Source organism: Pleurodeles waltl, chromosome 9 (genome assembly GCF_031143425.1).
Source record: "Pleurodeles waltl isolate 20211129_DDA chromosome 9, aPleWal1.hap1.20221129, whole genome shotgun sequence".
Taxonomy (NCBI): Eukaryota; Metazoa; Chordata; class Amphibia; order Caudata; family Salamandridae; genus Pleurodeles; species Pleurodeles waltl.
In genome coordinates this window covers 874,583,875-874,610,868 of record NC_090448.1, presented here as the reverse complement: position 1 = coordinate 874,610,868, position 26,994 = coordinate 874,583,875, and the positions used below count along the sequence as shown (strand labels likewise).

At 43.9% G+C, this 26,994-nt stretch overlaps 1 protein-coding gene across 1 annotated transcript in view; it reads right to left on the bottom strand.

Annotated features, from left to right (window-relative positions):
• TTC7B (tetratricopeptide repeat domain 7B) overlaps positions 1–26,994 on the bottom strand; it is a 1,338,716-nt gene that overhangs the window by 842,586 nt on the left and 469,136 nt on the right. Inside the window, exons 8-9 of the mRNA XM_069208186.1 lie at positions 13,003–13,066; positions 10,379–10,516 (exon numbers count right to left, since the gene is read on the bottom strand). Coding sequence (XP_069064287.1) covers positions 10,379–10,516; positions 13,003–13,066 — 202 coding nt within the window. The remainder of the gene's footprint in view (positions 1–10,378; positions 10,517–13,002; positions 13,067–26,994) is intronic.

The following is a 26,994-nucleotide window of genomic DNA, read 5'->3' as shown; positions in this document are numbered from 1 at the left end:
CGTCCCTATGGCTCCCGTCGCCTCCCGGAGGACCAACGCACAAGGTAAGTTGATCGTCCGTGAGGGGAGGGGGTGGGGGGGTGTTGTGTGATGTGGGCGTGCATGGGGGTGTGCGTGTGAGTGTGTAGAGGGGGTGTGTGAGTGCGTGTATGCGGGCGGGGGGTGCTGCTGTGTCTATGGGTAATGTGTGCTGTTCGGCAGGTGCGCATGTCGGCATGTATGTGTGCGGGTATGTGTCCCCGTTGTGTATGTGTGTGTAGGGGGTGTGTATATGTGCATGTTGGGGGTGTGTGCATGTCGGGGTACATGTATGTGCATGTCGGGGTGGGGGTGGGGAGGGGGTTCGTACCACCTCTGCGGGGTGGCAGGGGGGTGGAGGGTGTGGGGGGAGGACTCGGGTGGGTAGTGGGGGGTGGGGGAGACCCCTATCAGTGCCAGGGAAGGAATTCCCTGGCCCCGATAGTGCTTACCGCCATGGTTCGCACGGCGGTTCCCGCCCGCAAGAAACCGCGGCGGTAGGCAGGGTCATAATACCCTTGGCGGTCTTGGGACGACCGCCGGGCCGGAGTGCGCAAACTCCAGCCCCGCGGTCATGACCGCCGCGGCGGTCGGAGTGGAGAAGTAGCGGTCGGTCGCGGCGGGGACCGCCGCGGTCAGAATGCCATTTTTAATACCGCCGGTCTGTTCGCGGTCCGACCGCCGTCTCTCCGCCGACCGCCAGGGTCAGAATGAGGGCCATAGTACTTTAAAAAGTAGTAACGATCTAAAAAGTGTGTCTTTCTGGTCAACATGTCACAAAGGAGCTACTGCCTCTAGTGTGAAATCAAAAATATAAAGCAGAGTTTTTTCTCCAACTCCTTTCCCTTTAGCCATACTGTTCAGCTTTGAGCGAAAAAGACACTGAAGGCCAAGATTTTGTTTCTGGACCAAACTTGTGTTGCAGTGTAGTTAATGCTGAATTACAATGTTTTATTCATGTGGGTATCTATGTGGGTTTAGACAGTTATCAGTTATAGCAATGCTACATTATCTCACATAAAACTACAAAAAAAAAGATCAAATGCTATCCGGGAAGAAAGTAGTTACACAGCTGTAACTTGAGTTCTCCAGCATAGGTATCTTTTACATATTCCTACTATTACACGACAAGAGAGTACTGGGAGTATATCACCCCCATATAAACTACCCCACCTGTTCCTGAACACTCAAACATCTCTACCACTTTCCATGTCTACGATTTAGATCATCTAGTCGGTGACCTACTCACCTATGGAACAGGCCAGAGGGGCCCGCTCCTAGCATCCTCCATACACGTTGTGTTCTAGATCTTTTAAATATTCACCTGCTTGAATCATTCCCCATCGTCAGGCCAAGAATTCCCAGTAAATTAAAATAGCAGTATACGCTGTAAAATATACTGCAATTAGTATGCAGTGTAAAATGGCCATAGGCCTGAAACAACATTCTACATTTAGTAGTATATCAACCTCATTTGAAAGCACTGAAAGCCAGAGGTGAAAGCTCAAGCTTTCCTACCCCCAGAAGAGGTCACTGTAGCTCACATTTCACAATACAAGTGTGAGACAATGATCAGACAAGCCTATGTCCGGGGAGGAGGGAAGGTCACATGTGAATATATAAAAGATACCAATCTTGGAGAACTAGAGTTCCAAAACTGAATCTTTTATATAATCCTACATTTAAGTCAGCAAAGCAATAGCGTCCCACTGCTGCATCAACTTCTATGTTCACGTCTTGACAGTAGTGCTTTGTTAATTGATGCTGACTCTTCCAAGTGGTTGCACGGCAGATGTCTTTTAAGGACACCCCAGCAAACAGTGCCCCTGTTGATGCCATGCCCCTGGAGGAATTTGCTCACTCTCCTGGAGTGGGAACTTGGGTTCGGCATGACAGAAGGAAAAGCAGACTGAGAGCGAACGAGCTATGCCTTGCCTGGATAAGGGATGACCTGCCTGGGTCTGTCTAAAAGACACAAACAGCTGGTCCAATGTACATATGGAACCTGAGGCATCTAAGCATATCTAATTAATGTTACAATCTTTTTGCTAACGTAGACGGATTTGGGTAGAAATATCGAAGAATGACAGGTTCATTTAAGTGTAAGTCAGTGGGACCCTTGAGTAAACTTTGGATTGGTTCTCAATATTACATTTGCCTTCACAAACCTAAGGAAAAGTTTCTTGATGCAAATGTTTGAACTTCTCCCACTCTCTATGCAGATGTCAAAGCAAGAAGGAGCATCAGTTCCTATGAGACAAATTTTAAATGTGCCTAATGTAAAGTTTTGAAACAGGCTGGTATCAATTAACTGAGGAAAGTATTAAGTTCACATTGAATTGGTAGATGTCGAAGTGGCGGAAATGTTCCAAAGAGTTCTTTCATGAATTGTTTTATGATCCTTTAGGAGACCAAATAAGAGGCTCACCGCTCAGTTCTCCTAAAACTCGAGATTGCAGCCAGATTGACCCTGACTGAAGAGTATTTAAGCCCACTGTTTGCTAGACTCAATCAATGGGATAGGGTTTTATTCTCAATGGATAATGACCATTATTCCTACACCATATACACAAATGCTTCTACTTGGTGTTGTAGGTCTTTGTGGATGCTGGTGCTTGAGCCTGCCCCAAAATATATTCCTACATTCTTGCGAGAGATCCAAATGGCCAAATGTTAGGTGGTCAGGTACCATGCTGTCAAGTTCAGCGACTTGGGATTATGATGGAGAATCTCTCCGTGATGCCTGGAAAAAATCCTGGAATGCACTTTCAGAAGAACAGCTGACGTGCTGACAACTGCAGGTTGCTGTACCAATATTGGCGTGGCCACACAGGAGCAATGAATATCAGAGTGTAATGGTCTATCGTTGTCTTCCTTAATACCCTAGTGATCAGAAGAAAAGTAGGAAAGGTGAAAGCAAATATCATGGACCAACTGATTGAAAGAGCATTGCCCCTAGTCCCTGGATGCCAAAACCTGCTTGCAAAGCATTGGGCATTTACTGTTGGTCGAAGCACAAAACAGATTGCTCATGGGGCGACACCACTAATTGAAGACGTAGTTAACCTGCTTCTGGTCTAGTTCCCACTAGTGACAATCTGAAAGCTGCCAATTTAGGGCATCTGCCTGATCATTTTGGCAACCTGGCAGACGTTCCACTGCAATGCCCATCTTGTGAGAAATTGCCCAATTCCACAGCAGCTAAGCTTCTTCAGTGAGTGATCAGGACTGTGTCCCTCCTTGCTTGGTTATGTAAATGGAAATTATGTTCTTTCCTCGGGTGGGCTTAGAGGAAGTCTCTGAACGAACTCCAATGTATGACCTAAAAGAACGATCTACCTCACTCATTTGTTCGAAGTAATACTCTCCCAAACGAGAGCAAACTGAGAACTCGCTCCCCTCCCCTGAAACAGTAAAGTAGGAGATGGAAAGGGAGGTAAAGGTAGAGAGTCAAGCTCTCTTTCAATTATCATTGGTACATGATTGAGAGCCACCTCTCTTTCTTCCTGATGCTCTTCCTTAGGACTTACTCTGATTACAGTTGTAGGAGTATACGTGATCATATCCAGACTGCCTTTGAGGATAGTAGGAACATTAATTTCCATACTGGTTGAATCCTCCTCTGAAATTTTGAGATCTTCTTGAACCATGAAAATTAGAAGACCCAGGTCTATTTTGATTCTGCAGAAGGACCAAAGCCTGATTTGAAGTGTGAAGGGCCTCATCCACATGTTTGCAGAAAAGAGTAAGGCATCAAAGGGCATATCTAAAATCTCTGATCGCACCTCAGGACAAAAGGCTGTGGACTTCAGCCAACCTTGTCTTCTTAAGACTGTACAATCCCGCAAGTTGCTGAAAACCTTTATTCAAGACATCCATTGCAGCATCAATAAAGTTCTCCTTCCTTAAGGATAGCCCCTGCTGCCTTTCTTTTATCTTTAGGATTATGTTGGATTAATAGTGCAATAGCATGCCACACCTGACAATCATATCCCCCTTAGAATTGTCAAAGCATTGACAGACTTATAAAGGTTGCTGCCATGGATGAGATCCTTTTACCCAAACTATCTTTACACTTATTATCGCTGTCTGGCGGACATGAAGATGGAGTGAAGATTTTTGATTCTTCTTTGGGCCACAGAAGATATAAATGAGTCTAGCTTTGTATGCCTGGTGAGGCATGCCGAAACAGTATCCAGAACTTTATACTTCTTCTCCAGACAAGGTTTAACCACTGGAACACCATGGCCGGAGTTTTCATTCGCTTAAAGCCTTCTTACCATCCAAAATGTGAAACTGGTATTGCCCTTACAGACTTCTGTGGCTGTAACTTAAATTGAAAAGAAAACATTGTTGATCATTGGGTTTCATTGGTGAATCAACCTTCTTTGCAGCTCTTTCCATCAGAGAATAACATTTTGAAATATCTGTTGAGTTTTGTGGAACAAGAAGGTCATCCAGTGGAATAATGATATCCTCTACTACTACTAAACACTGGTTTGTCCTGCATCATCTTGCAGTAGTTCACTTTCCTTCTCTTCTACATCTGAAAACATAGGGTTATTGGAGTCATTATCATTTATGTCCTCAGATGTTGGAGGAACCAGTGACTTAGAAACCCTTTAGGGGATGGCCCCTTTCTTGGTGGAGAAGGCAATGGTGCTTGGTGTCTAGGTGAAGTAGTAGGCAAAAGATTATGGCCCTCATTCTGACCCTGGCGGTCAAAGACCGCCAGGGCGGAGGACCGCGGGAGCACCGCCGACAGGCCGGCGGTGCTCCAATGGGGATTCCGACCGCGGCGGTAAAGCCGCGGTCGGACCGGCACCACTGGCGGGCTCCCGCCAGTGTACCGCCGCCCCATTGAATCCTCCACGGCGGCGCAGCTTGCTGCACCGCCGCGGGGATTCCGACCCCCCCTACCGCCATCCAGATCCCGGCGGTCCGACCGCCAGGATCCGGATGGCGGTAGGGGGGGGTCGCGGGCCCCTGGGGGCCCCTGCAGTGCCCATGCCACTGGCATGGGCATTGCAGGGGCCCCCGTAAGAGGGCCCCTACATGTATTTCACTGTCTGCTGCGCAGACAGTGAAATACGCGACGGGTGCAACTGCACCCGTCGCACAGCTTCCACTCCGCCGGCTCGATTCCGAGCCGGCTTCATCGTGGAAGCCTCTTTCCCGCTGGGCTGGCGGGCGGTCTGAAGGCGACCGCCCGCCAGCCCAGCGGGAAAGTCAGAATTACCGCCGCGGTCTTTCGACCGCGGAACGGTAACCTGACGGCGGGACTTTGGCGGGCGGCCTCCGCCGCCCGCCAAGGTCAGAATGAGGGCCTATGTGGTTTCAAAGGATTATTAACCGGTTGCTATTGTTATATTCTTTGGGAAGCTCCCATCATCTGTTGAAATGTAGCTAAGAAAGCCATAAGCAATTAAATTATGCCTGGCTGCCTGTATTGTTTAGGTCAGTGGTTCGCAACCTTTTGACTTCTATGGACCCCCACTTTATCATTACTGGAAGACGGGGATCCCCCATGACTAATTATTGGAATACGGGGACCCCTAAGTGAGTCATTACTGAAAACTGGGGACCTAATCTGTTAATATTATTTAATTTTCTAAGCAGTCACAGACTCCCTGAGAAGGCTTCGCGCACCCCCCGGGGTCCCCGGACCACAGGTTGGGAACCACTGGTTTAGGTGATCTACAAGACCATGAAAGATGAGGACTATAATCTAGATGAAAAGCATATTCAGAATTACATTCATTTTCCTCCATGTCGCCTTCAAAGTCTGGGACATCTTTCAAATTTAACTGTGTTGAACTATACGTAGGTGAGGTATAGTCATTATCCTCTTCCTCGTGATTAAATTGTAAAGTCTGAGTTGGCACCAATGATGGCATCTTTGATGGTGAAAATGTATCTACGTCTTTTAATGCCATCAACAAACCTGCCGTCAACAATGTTGTCAAAAGCACCATCAAGACAGTTGATGGCGTGGTTACCGTTGGCACACAAGTGGTCACTGCTGATGAAGTCGCCATCAATGGCAAACTTGTCGAGGATGGGATCGACATAGACAAGCCTGTCGTTGACATCTAAGGTACTTTAGCTGATGATGGTCTCGTCATTGATGGAGTCCTTATTGCAACGTCTGACAGTGCTGACACTGTGCTTGAATATGGTATATTTACAGATGTTTATCTTTTCCAAAGCCGTTTTCTCCATGGACTTTGATTTTGACAAATATTCCTCAGAGGAATGATTACCATGTACCATGGTAGAAGAGGTGTCTGCAAGCATGAATCCAAACTATACCAATTCAGGAACCTGAATAAGTCTCTTTTTTTGCGCTACCTTCATGGAATTGCTTGAATGAGCACTATTCACTGAATCTTCCCCTGAAGATGGGGCATCTCCTTTAAAAGGAGTAATATTCTCATAGCTATCAGATAAAAACTCAACCTCTTTTCTCTATCTTTTAGGGTTTAAGAAGTAAAAATATGACAAATGTCACATTTAGACACCTTATGCCTTGGATGAAAGCAATAAATATATTGAGAATGAGGATCATCAATATAAATATTTTTAAGGCCACAAGAAGAACATGATGTAAAAGTGATTTCTTCTCACTGTCAGCCATGGTGACAGTTGGTTGTCAGATATAAAGATCTCCCTGGTTAAGAAACGAATAACATTATCCTAACAAGCATTTGCAATGCAATGGGTCTCGCGTTTGCTTGAGTTAGAGCTATTAATGTTGTGAATTCCTAACTGGACTTTTCTTGCTACATAAATTTAAAAGTAAAACAATTAACATAAGCAAGCCGATTGAAAGCATCACGGCCGACATGAGCATGAGTGTGAAAGAAACAGAAAAGAAAAAAGAAGTTTGCTCGCAGTCAAACGTATCGGCAAACCTGCAATTATCCATGTAGCAGGGTTGATGGCCAAGGTAGTAACAAAACTGCCCCAAGGAGGGACAAACGTAAAGCATTTACCAATGATAACAAAGGATTTTTGAAAGGCAAGCCCACGAACGAGTTAGAGTGATGGGTGTGCGGTGGGCGTGATCAAAAGCCCACAGATAGATTACAACAGGCCAGAGCGCTTGAGCGCTCGACCTAAAAATAACTCACAGTACTATAGATGTACTTTTATCTCCAGGGCAGATCAAAACTGTAACAGATGTTACGGTTCAGTGACAGGTCAGAGCAGAGCTCTGCTAGGTGACTTCCTTACATATGATGTGCAGTAGAAATCTGAATCTTGGGGGAGTAGAGGAGCTTAAGCTTTTACCTCAATGGCTGAAGTTTGGGTCTTTCAAATGAGGTGGATGGGCTACTAAAGGTACAACGTTGTTTCAGGCCTATGATTATTTTACATTGTATACTATAGGCTGTATATTTTATACTAAATACTGCTATTTTAATGTCCTCGGGATTCCTATCCTGGTGACAGGGTAATGTTTCAAGCATGTTGAGGCACAAGCGCTTTACAGATTGCCTCTACAGATAAGCCTCTCTGCTCTGCACCAAGCTAACAGAGGGTGAGCACAGGTTACCTTTAGTGTGTATCTGACTTACCCTGACTAAAGTGGTGGGTTCTGCCTGGCCTGGTTGTATATACCTTAGCCAACCAGAACCCCCATTTCTAACACATGTGAATACATAAAAGATCCAATGTTGAAAAACTAAATGTTCCTTGGCCCAGTGCAAAGAGGTGTAAACGAGGAACATTTTATTTGTTTTATTTTGAAGATATAAAGTGAAATCTATCAGCTAAGACTAAGAACCCCTTCCTCATAACACTTTTTAGCAGTCGCAAATCATTTCATGTTAAAACACACACCATGCAAATGTAAGCATTTCATTAATGTGTTTCCTACACAACATCAACACTGTGGAAGGAAAAAAATGAAAAACACTCCACAGTTTAATGAGTTAAATAAAAGTCATGTTATTCGCTTCTATGGAATTTAGACAGCCCTATGTGCACTTCGAAGTGCTATAAAGCTCAGGTTAGACAAGAGCAGTACGTTAAAGGGGACAGGAGAAGTACAATTAGGAATATGAAGAAAGGAGCGAAATATTACTTGTAATCCTGGCTGCTCATCATGGTTTTAATCACTGTATTCATAAACACTACTCCCGCCAATGTGTAGGGTCCTAGAATACCAATATTTAACTAAACAGGAAATGTATTTACTTCTAAAAATAACAAATAAAATAGCGCCCTGAGATGACAGTTCATCTGAAAATGTTTCACCTCCCTCCCCTAAATGTAATCGAGAAGATTTACAGCACGGTTCCATAGATAGTAAACTTTATCACCTTAAGACTGAAACAGTACCCCAGAGTGCAGTGGCAATTGACAGCTGGTTTGTTTAGAAGCCTGTGATTTTAAAACTGTAAAACCCTTTTCCATTCTCATAAGTTTCTCCGGAGATTGATTAGTTTCAAGGAGGATTGCTAAAATGGGAAACGAGGATTTATGTCGGAAAGGTTTCTTTCTCAAAAGTGTATTACTCCCTGATGTTTAAAAATATAAACTAGAATAACAAGCTCATCAAGCGGAGGTTGAGATGTTAACATACCCAAGTGAAAGGGAAAGAGAACAAGCATTTGAAATATGATGGGTCTCGTATTTGCTCAAGTTAGAGCTATTGGCGTTGTAAATTAATAATCTACTGGCATTGTAAATTCCTAATTTGACTTCTCTAGAGAGCTAATTCAAAGCGCCATGGCCGCCATGAGGTAGAAGGAGGGACACAAAAGGAAAAAGAAAATCGCTTGCAGTCTAAGGTATTGACAATCATGCAATTATCCATGTAACAGGGTCAGACTCCAAGAAGGTAACAAAACCACCCCAAGGCGGGACAAACGAAAAGCATTTACCAATGATAAGTGATTTTTAAAATGCAAGTCCACAAATGAGTGAAAGTTCTGGGCATGAGAAGGGCGTGGTAAAAAGCCCACAATTCTTACAACAGGTCAAACCGCTTGCGTGCTCAACCTAAAAGGAACACAGAAAAGGGTGACTGCTATTTAACTAAACATAATGGCAGACTATCTTGGCTAAGTGAGGCACCTGTTCTGAAGTCTGAGTTCAGGAACCAATGCCTCATAGAGGTGTGGACCAATCCCTAAGTAGATGTTCTGCATATGTTTGTATGGGATTGTTTTGAACAAGGGATGATGTAGCTGCCTTTCCCTTTGTATACTAGGCCTTGAGCTTCCCGGAAAGAGCTTTAGTGTCCTTCTTGTAACAGGTTATGATACAAAACACAATCCAATTGATCACTTGGATGCTGCCAACCCTATACAATTTACAGAGAATAAGTTGGACTTGCTTAAACAAGGGTTTCGAAATCTAGTTAACCACTGCTCTGACCTCAGAGCGGTGAAATAACAAGCTTTGCTTTATTCACTGCTATGATGTCTGAGCAGTGCAATAATGGGCCCAGAAGCAAGTAATCGGTGGAAGGTGAACTGCTGCATCTTTCTGGTGTTAAGGGACCTAGTGGAGGCAAGGGGATGCTGGTAGAGTAGTTATACCAGCAAATGCCGTCTATATAGTCAGCGCTGATCTGCCTCGATAGATGTCTACTGACATCTGAACTGAGACAAGGTTGACAAATGTTTCACATTTTTTAATTAACCCAGAGTAGGAAAGGACGACTTCTGCACAAGGGATTTTGCCATGCACTCTCCTGATACTCTTGAAGGCAGCCAATCTAGAGCTTCTTCATATGTTAAACTAATAAACTGTGTAGTTTGTTTCTCCATGTGAATCTACTATGCTACCTCGTGCTATGAGGGCATTTGCTGGTAATATCACTAAATGCATTAATCAATAGAACACATCTATTTAACTGATTTGGTAAATATGAAGTACTGCAAATTAACTGCAGACATTTTGCTGAAAGAATATTAACAGCTATTGAAGAGACTGTAAACAGATATGACCCATCAAGCTTGACTGCATCTGGGGCCGTAATGCAGGCCCCTGCGGCACAGGGGGGCCCTAGCAGCTCAAGGCCAATGAACATTTGGGAGACTCCGATGCCCCTGATCACATTCTGTGGGGAAAGAGGCGAGTCCCTCATCGTTTTGCATTACACTACTGACTGCATCTTCAACTGAGCCTCAAGCTCCCCACAATCATCAGCAGTGATCTCTTGATAGGGAGTACAAGCACAATGGTGGGCCTCCCTGCACAATGTGATGAGTGTACCCCAGTGTCCCATATATCACAGATATTACTTTACCTTGGGCTGGTGTGAGGTTTGGGAAGGCTTCCTTTACGCTCCTGATCAAATGTTAATCAACAATGACAGTATTCAAACGTTAGAGCTCCCACATACCTCAGATAACATTTCATATTGACCTCGTCGCCCCAGAGCGATAGTCAGTAGGTCGTAGACAACAGTGGCACTCTGTAAACTGATGAGTCGGTCATTTTTGTGCTCTGGGATTCTGCTCAGCACAGCATCTCTATTGGCCTGGAAAGAGACAGCAAAATGGGTCAGCCTGGCAACTAATAGTGTAAACGCAGCACATAAATAGTTTCATCAAACCCAATGTGAACAGGGCCATTGTTTCTCCCAAACGAATATGCTAAGTTGCCTGCAATGATTTAAACCCAGCCAGAAACCACACATTTTTCATTCAGATCAAATAGTTGTAATATTTCAGATTATACCTGTATGCGTATTCTGTAGCAAAACTATCTAATAAAATGCAATTGTTTCATATAACGAATCATTTTGCCTCATTCCCGTCTCAGTAAACACATATTTTAGGACCAGTCCAAGGTCAAAATATTTCGTTAATTATGCCTTTCACAGAAAGGCTACAAAATCAATACAATATTTGACTTCAAAATTATATTGAAACAATACATTTACGACATAGCTACAACGTGAAATAAAACAAAGCTCAACCTAATTAAACTTCTTCATATGAGCATCCTTCTAAATCAGTCCATGGAGGCTTTCATTATATCACGGTTACCTCTTTCATCTTCTGGATATTAAAACACAAGGGCGTACAAAAAGGACAATGCAAATAGTAAATTGCCACCCATGAATTGGTTAAACAACATTTTCTAACTATTGGGGTGAATGATCGTTTCCTTCCTTCTCTCAGGTTCGTCAAACAGAAAATATCCCTTGTAAACAGAGGGATTGCATTCTCCCAGACTTCCTCAACCGCACTAATTGGAAAATAATGTAGCTGAAACCTACAGAAAAATCTTCGAAGTACTTTGTCAATTATTTGCCACACGTATCCTTGTACAATGGAGGAACGTTGGTTTAGAAATACGCGTAGGAATTATGTAAATTAATACAACATTCACGATTTGCAAAATAACAGCTATTTTAGGTCTATGAGCAAGGGGGACTTTGGAAGAAGGTTTCAACTAAAATCTGACAGTCATTTGTACGCCAAGTCTTTATAGAGCAGTACCTTTATTCAATGAAAAATAAAATAAGATTTAAGCAAGTAATGTTTTGTCATGCCCAAGAGTAAAGGATTGAATTGACGCTGATAAAGCGTAACTGAAATTCTAAAGGTGCATATGCCTTTTAGGGAAATACGTCTGACCCTTTTCCAAGCAGAAAACCTGCACTGGGGATGCCTAACTCTAAACAACAAAGAGGATTTTCAAAACTTCAGTGCCATCTGCCTCTCATGTAATGAACATCTTATCCACTGGCCACTCAACTAGACACAACAACGAGGCAGGAAGTGGGCCTTCTTTGAAGGCTGGGCTTACCTAGAACATGTAGCCTGAAAAAATGTTTCAAACCATCACTGCTTACCAAAGCACCTATCTCCACCTAGAGGAAAATCATGTAAGACATACATGGTTCAAACTCTTAAAATCTCAAAATCCTCAAAGGACAGGGCTTCAACTGATGCACCCGTTCATCTTCAAAATCTTGCTGCCAAGAAACAATGAACATATCCAAAGCCATGAAGGTTAAGTACACACCGGACAACAATGAAGATAGGAGGACAGAAAAACCCTAGACCAGTGACCCCCAAAGCTAGAGAGATGCTCAAAGTATGCCTCATCATGCCTTTGGTTCTGAGAAGGTCATCAGCAGACCTGCAGAGTAAGTCTGGTTTTCATTGGTAATGAGGAAGAAATACAGGGCAAGCTTTGGAGGGAAAGCAAATGAGCACATCAGTACTAAGCCTGACATGATTAATTCTGCCCCAGCCTTGCAGTAGGCCCCTGTGTCTTGGAAAGGCAGGAGATTATGAAGTGGGCTTATCTACCTTTCCAGCACTATTAGGAATTGATGTATACTCAAAAATGGCAGGTGCAATAGACACATGGTACAAATCACCACAAAAAGAAAGTTTACGTCTCAGCTACAAACTTGCCCTACAGCAATGATGTGGAAAAGTCTACTCCAACACCTCCGGGCTCTGTTGGGTGACTGTCATCGTCATGATGTTACAAAACAGCCAGTTCAAGAAGAAAGAACAGACATCATCTTACCCAAGACTTGGAAAGACTCCTACAAACAAACAGAGTAATGTCACGAGAAAGAGAACTGGGTAGAAAAACAGTCTCCAGTCTGTAATCTGTCCAGGTACAGAGCACTAACTCCCACTGCTTCATGACAAATACATGTAGTAAGCTTGCAAGCTGAGCTGCAGAACAGTGACAGCTGCAGTGACAGCTGTTGTGCCGAGGTTATTTGATGCCAATTGGGGAATGCTCAGGATCCCAAGCACATATCTCACGTGGGAGAAGCACACTGCAGAGGTGATGTGCTCAGCCTGAGTGGACGCTGGTGGAGGAGGGAACAGGGGAGAAGGATGGGGAGCTGAGATACTTCGACATGACAGAAGGGATGCTAAAATTCGCTCCGCGATGCCCAGTCTGTGGTACCCTCTACTGCCACTGACAGGGTTAAAACAAATGGCAAGAGAGAAGAAAGCAACACAAATAATCACCCTTTCGTCTTACCATAGATTCACTAATCAGTAGCAAAAGTAACGCTTCTTCCGTGTTTTCCTGAGGGCAGAAAACGCTGAAAAAGACAAAACATTCAGTTAACAATAATGCAATACAGATTCAGCAAGTTAGCAATGTTTAATCTGTACATTTGATTTTCTAACAAATCATTGTACTTTTTGGTTTTGCTGTTTAAAGAGGTATCTGATGGCAGCATCCTATAACCGAAGCTTCAAAGATCTCTAGGATCAACCATGTCTGAAGGACAATTAAAGTAGTCAAGCACGGCTACACTGAAGTGATTCTCCAAGGCTATAAACCAACTCTTTTTGGTAGTCATCCATCGTAGTGAATTGAATTGTATTTATATATCAATTACTACCCCTGACGAGGGGTTGAAGTACTTAATGGAAAGTAGTATGCTACTCTGGAACCGGAAGTTAGTGGTTAATCCATTATTGTCTGTTATTAGGATTAGTCATGTGCTCTCATTAAAAAAAAATACATTCCATGCATTTACTTGTTTCTTTGTGGTATATTAACATTAATATGAGTTAGGTGTGATCATTAGTGGGGGCAATGAAAGATCTTGCAAACGACTGATCAAATAAATAGACTGGTGGAGAGTAGGTACTGTTAGGGTGTAGGGCTATGGTTTTAATGAAGGAGCGTTTGTGGTTTATGAAATGCGGTACGAGCCATGTGTAGAAATGCAAGAAAACAGATTAAGGCAGAGAGGTATTTGACTCAGAGAAACCTGTACTCAGAAATAGAAGAAACGCCGAGGACAGAAGGTAAGATGGTCACTTTGAAGAAAGAAGGTGGAGGAATAAATGGGGAGTTGTAAGTTGAAGTACATTTTTCATGCAGGATTTTAGGAGTACACCACAGAACTAACTCTTGTGGGTTACGGAAAGCTTTACAGAGAGCTGGGCACTTTACGTTGCGGGGTGTGGGTTACAGAAACACGAGCAGACTTTTATTAAGCAGAGGACGGGCAGGTTACATCACAGGTCCAGTTAGACAGTTTACAACACATAATAAATTACAAATGTTAGATAAGTTACCTAATTTACATCGTTTACATATGTATTCTGCGAATGGGAGAGATCAGATGGAAGATGCAGTGCAAACAATAGGGCCCGAGTTCTTTTCTGAAGATAAGTGACGGTGGTCATCTTAGGCCCAAGGGAAATTATTTTTGTTTCATTTTTTCCTTGCAGGTTTTGGATAATTTCAGGTTCAGATGGTTTGTGCTGCAGTTTTTATTTTACTAAAATTATACGGACAATGTACTTACTTACAGGAGCTTTCTGACAGCTGTCATCCGTCGAGAGCTCTGTTGCTGTTTATTCACGTTTCTTCCAACCTCTACAGCGTGCAGCATAGGGCAATGAGTCAGCCCACTTGAGCTGTTGCCTACATTCACCGTGAGTGATGGTATTTTACTCTTGCACAGCCACTCAAAAAAAGATTCCCCTTCCGATATAGGAGCTATTCTGGGAATGTGTCCTTTTTTATTTAAAATAAGCTTTACAAAAGAAAACAAGCATAATCAAAGACAAAAGATTGTCAGTCCGCTCCAGACCGATTAGCTTTGCCAATGCTTGATCTAATAGGCAGTCAATTTTTTGTGTGCCCATGGCGTTGTACATGATACACAATGATTTGAATTTGATGAGTGTTGGTATAGAAAGTTTGCACAGTGTATGTTGCCATATTTTCATTCTCAAGTGATTAGTCAGGTGCCCGCCCAGAAGACTCCTTTGAGTGGTATGACTGTGAAGCTACAGAGGCAACTGAAAAGGGCTTTAGCTTTGAGTATGTTGGCCAGAACTTGGACTTGTCCGGCCACATCGGGCTGATCAGTAGTAAGGGTTTTATTTTGCAGGGGAGGCTGATATGGTACTAGGCAGTGCGGGCATTCTCAGTGAAGTGGTCTTTGAGGGAAAGTCTGGGTCATTGCAGAGGTCAGTGGATTGAAACAGGTAGACAGGCAAGAACTGAAGTAGTCCTGTGACGTTTTATTCACCCAGATTACAGTCTGAGAGTTGTAGTTTGTCACTATCGTGCAATTCCACTGGCTGTTGAAGTGGTTTGTTGACATTGGGTAGTGGTTAGAATTGAATAACATTGTTTAAGAATGGATTATATTGATAAATGGCAGACTAGTTCTCGTTGTGAATCTGCGTGGCAGTATGTAGGTTGGTTAGACAGGATGCTGCTGAGGTGATAATTTTATCCAACTATACGGTTTAAGTGATGCTGTGGGTATGACGAATGATAGTGGTAGGGGTTGTGCTATTGTGTATTGTTAAGTGAAGTCTAAACAGACCTTGAGATGGATGTGGTAGTGGGGAGTTAAGGCACAGCCAGCAATCTGTCTTGGAGCCATGTTGTGTGCATGATGATGCAAAGGGTTGGGACTACTGAGTAGTCCTGGGTTCGGGGTAAGTATGAGTATGACTAGATATTAATATACTGTGAATTTTCCACATGCTTAGCCAACTACTTGCCTTGGAGCAGTGCTGTATGCATGATGGTGTAGCAAAAGCGTCTAAAATATGTAGAGAAAATCACAAAGATAGCTTCATACATATTTGCTTTTGAGATGGCAATGAACAGGCAGTAATATGACTTGGAGCACTGTGTGCATGCTGGTGCAAGGGGTTTTGTGAATTATGTGCTACTGCTGTAGGATAATATGTATGTTTTGGGAGATCACATTGACTGGTACTTAGGTGGACTGGTGCCACAGTAGTTAGTTAGGCATATCTGTGTAATTCTGGATGTGTAAGGTAAGATTTAACTAATGTGTTCAGTAGTAGGGTTAGGAAAGAACACTGCAGGAACCTGAAGTTGACAGGTGGTGCGATTGTGAGTGGTCTATTTGAACATATTTATGTCTGTTTGCGATAATACTGTCAGAGATGCTCACAAATGTGGAAAGGATTTTGAGTAATATGTGTTGATCAGAGTAGCAATGGGGTGCTGAGAGGTCCAAGGACCAGGAGAAAAGGTTCCCCTGTCTATCATATGTAGAGTTTGGTCAACAACATGGTCACAGTACTGCATCATGGGGAACTGGCCAGGATATAAGTGTGCAGTCTGTGGTGTTGGCCAGTGGGAATTTGGAGCCACAGTGCTGCTGCTGTTCAATAATTGTCCCCAGGGAGGAGAGGTAAGTGATGGGCCAATGTTTCCAAGGTCATCATGTCGAAGTTGGACTTTTTGTCTGTGAGGAGAATATCTGAGAGGTTTTCACTGCTTCTTGGAAAGTTCTAGGTTGGATGGAGGTGTTCACATGCCACTGCAGTAGAGATGATAGTGCTGAAAGGAAGAGCAATTTTTTTGCAGCCGGATAATTATTGTCTTCATGTGGCTATACCTCTAGTTTTAAAGAATAGTAGAAATTACCACCAGAGATAACATTCAACATGTGTAAATGTGGGCAAATGATTCAATTGGAGCTTTCTCAAGATAACGAGCACTGGTGAGATGCACTGCAAGCATTTCTTTGAGGTTATGAGAATCATAAAGTTTCCTATTGGCTTGCAAGAGTTTGTACGTAATTCTAGTTAATAAAAAGCTTTGCACTGTGTTGTCAATGATGTCAGCTTAGATTGCATCAGTAAAGTTATCAATGATTTTACAGAACAGTGAGGTGATAAGATGTGCACGGCGAGGGTGTGAGTTGTAGTTACTTGAAATAAGTACAACTGTTGAATGTCTTTTTTTTTTGTCGAAAAAGTTACTTATAAACCTACATTTTAACTAACTATAACGTCACTTTAAACTCTTTTTTTCAGTTAATTTCTTTTTAAGCAAAGTAACACGTTATTTCTGTACCTAACTATAACATCACTTCAACGTTTGGTATTTTCAGCAAATTTCAACTTTTTTTTTTTAACTTAAAGTAATAGTTTATTACCATACTAAGGTCAAAGGCTGTGCGCAACAAGGGGTGGCCTGAGGCCAGGTCCAGCGTTTAACCTGCGAGGTCTGTCAACCCCCGCCACATGCGGCTGAACTCCAGGACCTGTGCCAAAACCTACTTCAACCATGTGAGTCGTGGGGTAGGTCGCAGGTCCGGACCACTGGCCAAACCCTGCACCCAACACCACAGGAAGTCAGCCCCCACCACGCATGGCCTTCGGCCGTTCGCTGCAACTTACCAGAGATACTCAGGTTCCACCCCTTTTTAAAAAGAGTTTCCGATCCAGCAAGACTCTTGCAGGATCTAGGGTGGCCCCTGTGCTCCCGTTAAATTCCTGGGGGTGTCAAGGGGGCTGCGCTGGCTTCTGCGGGACATCAGCAGGATCACAGAAATGCAAAAAAATGTTTTTCAAATTCTCACCCCCTACAAGATCCAGGGTGTCAGTGTACTCCTACCTGACCCGTTATACCATTTATTTGTTTAAATTCAGGACACAGGGACCTAGCTTCTGTGTCCTGAAAAGGTGGCTGCAGCATTTCTCTTCATTTCGTGGCCAACTGATTAGAAAACGAGCTCCCACTGGAGTTCGCTGGAGCGAGGCAGCAGATAAGGAAAAAGCCCTCTCAGCCAATTAGATCGCTCTGTTATTTAAAGCTGTGTGATCCTGGCACTTTCGCGAGCCTCCCGGGAACCCAACCATTCACATATAAAACGTTTTTGAACCTTAATTTCTCACAAAACTACTGAACAGGTTCACACCAAATCACAAAAAGCACACCTTCAGAACCAATATCTAGCTTTCTGCCAAATTTGGTGCAATTCCTTTCAGTCGTTTTTGGCAATAGGGCTGTACAATTATCCTGTGGAAAATTGCATGGGGAAATTGCTTTTTGTGATTTCCCTGTTTTTTTTTCCTCAGCATCCAGGACCAATATCTAGCTTTCTGCCAAATTTGGTGTAATTCCTTTTAGTCGCTTTTGGCAATAGGACTGTTCAATGATCCTGTGGAAAATTGCATGGGGAAATTGCTTTTTGTGATATCCCTGTTTTTTTCCCTCAGCATCTGCTTGATGGATTACCCCAGATCTTTCCCGGAAGAAGCTGAGGTGGATATACTTTTTTGAGAAAGTTTCAGGAAGATTTGTCTAACGGCACCAAAGTTATTAACAAATCAAAGAGCGCTTTTTCTGTGGAAACACGGTCCTAACTCAGGGATCTCAGACCTTTTCTGTAGTGAAGGTACATTGGATCAGTGAAATTCATTGTGAGATACTTTAGGCTAAGCAACTCGTTACAAGACACCGGAATGCCCAGTCTCATTAATGTTAAGTCTATAATATGGTTTGCACAAAATACCTTGACTAGGGGCACTATGGCAGGGATGCCATATGCGTCAGTGGAAGTGATTTTTGGTGATATATGAACATGCATACGTATGAATGGAATATATATGGCACATGACATACCTTTCTCCAAATGTGTCACTATTACATGTATAACAGAAACATACAACCATTTTGTTTTAAATGGGAGAAATGTAAGGTGCAGGAAATTTTTCGCAAAAATGTTCATAACTGGAACATTTTTCTGCACTTTAATTTTCTTCCACTTAAAATAATGGCTGTTTTTTTTTTAGTTATAAATATTGAACTGTGTCTACCATTCACCGGGGGAAAGATGCCTGACGGTTGGAAATGAGACACTTTGAAATGAGAGAAAATTAAATTGAACAGTTAATTCTATGTTTACATGGATTCCATAAAATCCATTATTTAAATGTTCTCCCATTTACAACTATCAAATTTACAAACAGCAGGCATCTTGCTCCCAGTGGTCTGTAGACACTATGCTGTATTTAAAACAGCAATGTCCAATATGTTTAAATGGGAGAAATTAAAAGTGAAGAAACATGCTTTGTAAAACACTGAGGCGTAACTGACTTAATTGAACGCGAAGAAAGACGTTAAGACTTAATCTTTCATTCACTTTAAATTTCCTCCATTTAAAAAAATGATATAAATATTGCAGAGTGCCAACTGGCCACCAGGAGAAAAAGGCCTGCTGATTGTAAATGCAACACTTTGAAATGGGAGAAAATTAAAATGAAGAGTGAACTTAATCATTAAAGTAACTTTTCATTTGAATTTCCTCCCATTAAAAAGCCTTCAGAAACATAATTTTGTTCTCATGCGCCAATACTGAGTTGAGGAGGACTTTTATGTAGGAGTTGAATATCTCAGTGCTTCAGTTCTTCACCTCTGCCTGGATCATAAATCTGACCAAGCACTGCTCAATATCAGGCCCTGCAATTTGCAGCCTGATGATAATAATGTAAAATGAAAACAGACTTTCCTTAACTTTAATAGGAAAATGTGACCCTGTGCTTATTTAAAAATAAACTGGAGGCCGCAACCTACTCTGAAGGTGTCTGCAGGCTAAGCATGTACTAACTATAACTACATAGTGTCGACAGCCACTGTGTAATCCACACACACATGTATTATAAAAACCAATGCTTAATAACTGCATAAAGAAATAAACACGCACTCAGGTTATGCAGGAAATGTATTGCCAAAATTCTTGATGCATTCTGACCACTACGGGTCTTGTTCTTTAACCTCTTCGTTGCGGGCGTCGGCCACTGGCCGACGCCCACACACCCTCCCTGGTGCGGGTCACGACCAGTGGCCGACACCAGGAAGGGTATCAATAAATCCTCGGATGCGAGGATTTTTTATTTTTTTTAAACCCCCCCCGGGAGACACGGAAGCTTCCGTGTCTCCACCCGCCCCTTTGTGACGTCAGCGCGCCTCGCGGCGCGCTGACGTTGCAAAGGTGTTTTCCCGGCCGCTTCCTGCTTTGATGGGGAAAACGGCCTTTCCCACGTTCGGGAAGGCCTCGTAAGAAAGGGGAGTGTCTCCCCTTTCTTACGAGGCCTTCCTGAAAGTGTTTCCTGGCCCCCGGTCGCAGCTGTGCTGCGATCGGGGGCCAGGAAACACTTAGGTTTCCTGGCCCCCCGATCGCAGCACAGCTGCGATCGGGGGGCCAGGAAACAGTTTGAGAAGGCCTCGTAAGAAAGGGGAGAGTCTCCCCTTTCTTACGAGGCCTTCTCAAAGTGTTTCCTGGCCCCCGATCGCAGCACAGCAAACACCACTAGACGCCAGGGATTTCACTTTGGGGGGCGGCCCCCTCGGAAAACGGGCCGCCCCCCCCCCCCCCCGGGGGCATAATACATTTTTTTCAAAAAGGTAGGTGCCCCCTGTGGGCAGGGTGACCCCTGTGGGGGCAATTTATTTTTTAGATGTTGTAGGGTTTCCCTGGGGGCCATTTTGGCCCCCAAGGAAACCATACAACAACTAAAAAAAATAGATCTATATATAGATCTATATTTATATATCTATGTAGATAGATATATCTATGTACATGGATATATCTATAGATATATCTATGTACATAGATATATATATATATATATATATAGAGGTAGATCTATATATACCAAAGAGATTTATAAAGTGTGCTACTCACCTGTGAGGGTCTCAAGGCGCTTGGGGGGGGGCGGGGGAGGGAAAGGGGCTGGGAGGTTCACTGTTCGAAAAGCCAGGTTTTGAGGCCCTTCCTGAAAAGAAGTAGGTTTTGGGTCTTGCGAAGGTGGGTTGTGAGGGCGTTCCAGGTTTTGGGTGCAAGGTAGGAGAAGGATCTGCCCCCGGTGGTGGTGTGTTTGATGCGGGGGACAGAGGCGAGAGAGAGGTCAGCTGAGCGGACGTTTCGTGTGGGGGTGTGGAAGGTGACTCTCGTTGAGGTAGGCAGGGCCTGTGTTGTGGAGTGATTTGTGTGCGAGGATGAGGATCTTGAAGGTGATCCTTTTGTCAATGGGGAGCCAGTGGAGGGATTTGAGGTGTGGAGAGATGTGTTCGTGTCGGCGGAGGTCGAGGATGAGTCGTGCTGCTGAGTTCTAGATGCGTGTAGTTTGCGCTTGAGTTTTAGAGTGGTGCCGGCGTAGAGGGCGTTTCCGTAATCAAGCCTGCTGCTGATGTGTGCGTGAGTGACAGTTTTTCTGGTCTCTGTGGGGATCCATTTGAATGTTTTTCAGTATACGGAGTGTGTTGAAGCATGAGGAGGTGAGAGCGTTGATTTGTTGGGTCATCGAGAGGGAGGAGTCTAGGGTGATGCTGAGGTTGCGTGCATGGTTGGCGGGGGTGGGTGCAGGGCCTAGCGTGGTGGGCCACCATGAGGGGTCCCAGGTGTTTTTGTGTGGGCCAAAGAGGATTATTTCGGTTTTGCTTGAGTTGAGTTTCAGGTGATTGGCTGTCATATATATATCACTTCTGTCAATATGTGTGTGGTTTCCCTGGGGGGAAAAGGGTCCGACTTGTCTAGTGGCAGTTTTAGTGCCATAAAGAAGCGCAGAAGGTTTATATGCCTACTGCAAAGAGCAAATCTGTATTTTATGTAAATAGCTGAGTACATTAGCAAAGTCTATGGAGAGATGAAGGGCACTTTTGCTGGGGGGTAATGAGGGAATCCGAGGAGGAGGGAGTGGGAGCACCAATAATGATTGTTGGACTGGGCGCAGGAGGTGCTAAAGACTGTGACGAATGGTATGTGACAAGGTGTTTTTTGAGTGTCTTGAAAGTACGTGCTGATTGAGGGAAGAAGCGCAGGTAAGGTGGCCTCTACTGTTGCACGTATCTCACACACCATCGATTTTGTGACTGTCTACGTAGGCTAGTGTTTTAGAGCAACAGTTTAGCCAATAGCAGAGATGGCATCTTGATGGATGACTGCTGCCTGCACTCGGGTTATAGAGGACCGCTCTGACATAGGATCAGAGACTGAGACATCAGATACTGAGACAGCATCTGAGGGATAGGACAATGGCGCAGACTCTGGGAGTGATTTTTCAGTCAGAGGAGTCCCATTCGATAACTCCTCTTCCAGAACATTATGAGGGAGGTGATGAGGACAGTCCTGCTGTCCCTTCGCAAGCTGTTTGTGCAACTGGGTAATAGTGGGTTAGGCCAACCAAGAGAGCAGGTGAATGCGGCGGCAAGCAGAGAGAGAGTGCTCTCTTGGGAGCTCCCCAATTTAGTTCAGCCCCAAATTCCACCACCCAAATCATATTGTGGAGACATCAAAATTATCCATGGCAAAACAAACTGGTTTTGTAAGGCAGGCACCTGTGTTTTTGGTCCTGGATTCGGCGGCCATATAGAGAAACACACTAAACCCAAACATTTCTGGAAACTAGACATTCGGGGGAGTCCACAGAGGTGTGACTTGTGTGGCTTCCCCAAACTTTTCTTACCCAGAATACCCTGCAAAGCTGAAATGTTGAAAAAAAACTCAATTTTTCTTGCATTTCTGTCACACAAACTACAGGAATATGCTGGGATCCACAATATTCCTACCACCCAGTGACTCCTCACCTGTCCTGATAAAAACACTACCCCACTTGAGTGCCTACACCTAGTGTCTGTGTCAGGAATGGATCACCCCAGGGTCAACAGCTGCCTCACGTAAGGACCAACATTGACCGTTGTGTGATCTATTCCTGTCGCAGGCACCAGGCCTAACCACACAAGTGAGGTATCATTTGTATCGGGAGGCTTGGGGGAACGCTGGGTGGAAGGAAATTTGTGGCTCCTCTCAGATTCCAGAACTTTCTGTCACCGAAATGTGAGGAAAACTTGTTTTTTTAGCCACTTTTTGAGGTTTGCAAAGGATTCTGGGTAACATAACCTGGTCCGAGCCCCGCAAGTCACCCCTCCTTGGATTCCCCTAGGTCTCTAGTTTTCAGAAATGCACAGGTTTGGTAGGTTTCCCTAGGTGCCGGCTGAGCTAGAGGCCAAAATCTACAGGTAGGCACTTTGCAAAAAACAGCTCTGTTTTCTGTGATGTGTCCACGTTGTGTTTTGGGGCATTTCCTGTCGCGGGCTCTAGGCCTACCCACACAAGTGAGGTATCATTTTTATCGGGAGACTTGGCGGGACGCTGGGTGGAAGGAAATTTGAGGCTCCTCTCAGATTCCAGAACTTTCTGTCACCGAAATGTGAGGAAAACTTGTTTTTTTAGCCACTTTTTGAGGTTTGCAAAGGATTCTGGGTAACAGAACCTGGTCAGAGCCCCGCGAGTCACCCCATCTTGGATTCCCCTAGGTCTCTAGTTTTCCAAAATGTACAGGTTTGGTAGGTTTCCCTAGGTGCCGGCTGAGCTAGAGGCCAAAATCTACAGGTAGGCACTTTGCAAAAAACAGCTCTGTTTTCTGTGATGTGTCCACGTTGTGTTTTGGGGCATTTCCTGTCGCGGGCGCTAGGCCTACCAACACAAGTGAGGTATCATTTTTATCGGGAGACTTGGGGGGACGCTGGGTGGAAGGAAATTTGAGGCTCCTCTCCGATTCCAGAACTTTCTGTCACCGAAATGTGAGGAAAACTTGTTTTTTTAGCCACTTTTTGAGGTTTGCAAAGTATTCTGGGTAACAGAACCTGGTCAGAGCCCCGCGAGTCACCCCATCTTGGATTCCCCTAGGTCTCTAGTTTTCAAAAATGTACAGGTTTGGTAGGTTTCCCTATGTGCCGGCTGAGCTAGAGGCCATAATCTACAGGTAGGCACTTTGCAAAAAAACAGCTCTGTATTTTGTGAAAAAATGGGATATGTCCACGTTGTGTTTTGGGGCATTTCCTGTCGCGGGCGCTAGGCCTACCCACACAAGTGAGGTATCATTTTATCAGGAGACTTGGGGGAACATAGAATAGCAAAACAAGTGTTATTGCCGCTTATCTTTCTCTACATTTTTTCCTTCCAAATATAAGAGTGTGTGTAAAAAAGACGTCTATTTGAGAAATGCCCTGCAATTCACATGCTAGTATGGGCACCTCGGAATTCAAAGATGTGCAAATAACCACTGCTCCTCAAAACCTTATCTTGATCCCATTTTGGAAATGCAAAGGTTTTCTTGATACCTCTTTTTCACTCTTCATATTTCAGCAAATGAATTGCTGTATACCCAGTATAGAATGAAAACCAACTGCAGGGTGCACCTCATTTATTGGCTCTGGGTACCTAGGGTTCTTGATGAACCTAAAAGCCCTTTATATCCCCGCAACCAGAAGAGTCCAGCAGACAAAACGGTATATTGCTTTCAGAAATCTGACATCGCAGGAAAAAGTTACAGAGTAAAACATAAAGAAAAATGGCTGTTGTTTTCAGCTCAATTTCAATATTTTTTTATTTCAGCTGTTATTTTCTGTAGGAAAACCTTGTAGGATCTACACAAATGACCCCTTGCTGAATTCAGAATTTTGTCTAGTTTTCAGAAATGTTTAGCTTTCCGGGATCCAGCATTGGTTTCACACCCATTCCTGTCACTAACTGGAAGGAGGTTGAAAGCACCAAAAATAGTAAAAATGGGGTATGTCCCAGTAAAATGCCAAATTTGTGTTGGAAAATGTGGTTTTCTGATTCAAGTCTGCCCGTTCCTGAAAGGTGGGAAGATAGTGATTTCAGCACCAGAAACCCTTTGTTGATGGCATTTTCAGGGAAAAAACCACAAGCCTTCTTCGGCGGCCCTTTTTTCCCATTTTTTTGGAAAAAACTAAATTTTCACTGTATTTTGGCTATTTTCTTGGTCTCCTCCAGGGTAAACCACAAACTCTGGGTACCATTAGAATCCCTAGGATGTTGGAAAAAAAGGTCGCAAATTTGGCGTGGTTAGCTTATGTGGACAAAAAGTTATGAAGCCCTAAGCGCGAACTACCCCAAATAGCCAAAAAAGGGCTCAGCACTGGGGGGAAAAGGCCCAGCAGCTAAGGGGTTAAAAGGTTACAGAGTTTTGGTGCTAAGTATATACAGTGTAGAAGTGATAAACATATACGTAGGACTAAAACATAGTCTGCAAGCAAAAACGCCATCTATAAATATTCCTTCTCAATATTAATGTGGGCTGTTCTATTCTTTAATGGCATATATTACTGCATCTAAAGTATAACAGCAAAAGAATAATTCATTAAATTAGAGCAATACCTTAGGCCAATGACCAAACTGCATGATAGGATTACATTCTGCTCAAGTCAGCCAGCAAACTAATACACTTAAGCGTATGTGTTTTTGAAGTACAATTAAGCAAGAATTCAAAATGAAGAACTATGCCCTTCTTCCTTGGCATTTTCTCATACACAAATTGACAAATCAAGTGAGGTGAGCTGGGTTTTTGTTGTGCAGTAGTTTGTAAGTATTTGTGTGAGGAGTCTGAACTGAGTATGTCTGTGTATGGGGAGCCAATAAAGTTCCCTTAGGTGCAGGTTGATTTGGTGTGTCTAGGTCGGTTCAGGATGAGTCTTGCTTCAACGTTTTGGATGGTTTGTAGCCTGTCAGGGGCTGTTTGTTGATTCTGGCATACAGCATGTTGCCATAGTCAAGTCTGCTTGTCTTCAGGGCCTGAGCTACTGTTTTCCTAGGGTTCTCTGGCAGCCATTTTAGATTTTTCACAGCATCCTTAGGGCGAGAAAGCAAGTAGAGGTCATTGCGCTTACTTGGGTTGTCATATCAACCTTGTCATCCAAGGTGATTCCTAAGTTTCTGGCATGGGTGGTGGATATAGGTGTGAAGCCGAGGTCTGCAAGCCACCTGGAAGAATCCCAAGCAGAGGATTTCTTCTGAAGATCACCACTGTTTTGTCAGTTGGGCCTGAGGTGTTGGATCTCATCCACGTGACCACCATGATCATGAAGATGGCAAAGTTATTTTTTGTTGTAGGGGGGTCTTGTCAGACAGGGAGAGTATCAGTTGGGTATCGCCTGCGTAGTAAAGTATTTTAATGATGAGTGGTCTTGTCAGTAGGGTCATATAGATGTTAAATAAGGTTGGACTGAGAGATGATCCTTGGGAGTCTCTGCAGATGAGGTTCATAGCTTCCAACATACAGGATGGCAGCTTGACTTTTTGTGTTCCTCCTGTGAGGAAGGAGCAGATCCAACTGAAAGCATGTCTTTGGATGCCTGTTTCGTGTAGTCTTCTCATCAGGGTGGAGTGGGAAACTGTGTTGAAATCTGCTAGAAGGTCGTGGCCGCTGTCCCTCCTCAGTCAAGGATTGTCCTGATGTAATCTGTTGCTGCAATGAAAGCATTCTCAGTGATTAGGCCAAAAAACTGATTGCGTGGTATCTAGGAGTTGGTGTGTGTCAAAGTAGTGGGAGAGTTGCTTGTTGATAACTTTATCTATGACCTTGGCTGGGTAGGGCACAAGGGAGATACAGTGGTAGTTTGCTAGCTAGGGAAGGTCTGCCAAGGGTTTCCTTAGCAGTGTGTTTACCATTGCATGTTTCCAGGCACCCCTGAATGTTACATGGTGATAGAAGGGTTCAGGATGCAGGTGACAACTTTGCCAATGGGGCTGGCATCCATGTTGTGAATGCGGTGGGGTCAAGGGTCCATCGGTACACCGGAGTGGATATTTTTCATGATGCTGGTTGTTTCCTCCATGGTGTTTACAGAGAGTTTCTGTGGTCATTTGTTGGTAGGCTGGAGGTGAGGGTGCAGGGGTTCGTTTGAGGGTAGAAGTTTTAGATGGTTTTGTTTTTGCTGTTGATAAATTCAGAGAGATTATCACGTAATTTTTGCGAGAGGGTGATGTTTGTGGTGGAAGCTGGTATGGTGAAATCTCTGACGACAACGAAGATTTAAATGTTGCTAATGCAGCTGTTATCTAGGCGCTCTGACACCACTCACTTCTTGGTCTCTCTGATCTGCTGGTGGTAGCGTCTCTATGCTTTCTAAGCGTCCTTGTCGATATCACTGTGGTCCGTTCACCACCTTCGTTCCAGTTGTTTGCAGCGTTGTTTGGTTGAGTGGAGTTTCTCTATGTATCAGCCAGCCTGCTTCCGGGTTCCTTTTTGTGTGTAGTGTTTACGGGTGCCAGGGAGTCAGGACATTTTATTATCCATTTGTGAAGTTGTTTGATGTTGCAGTTTAGGTCACTGCAGGGGTTGGGCTGGTTCAAGTGCAGGGTGCAGGGCCAGTTGGATTCTGAAACACAGCGCCATCTCCTTGTGGCCAGGCTTGCATTGG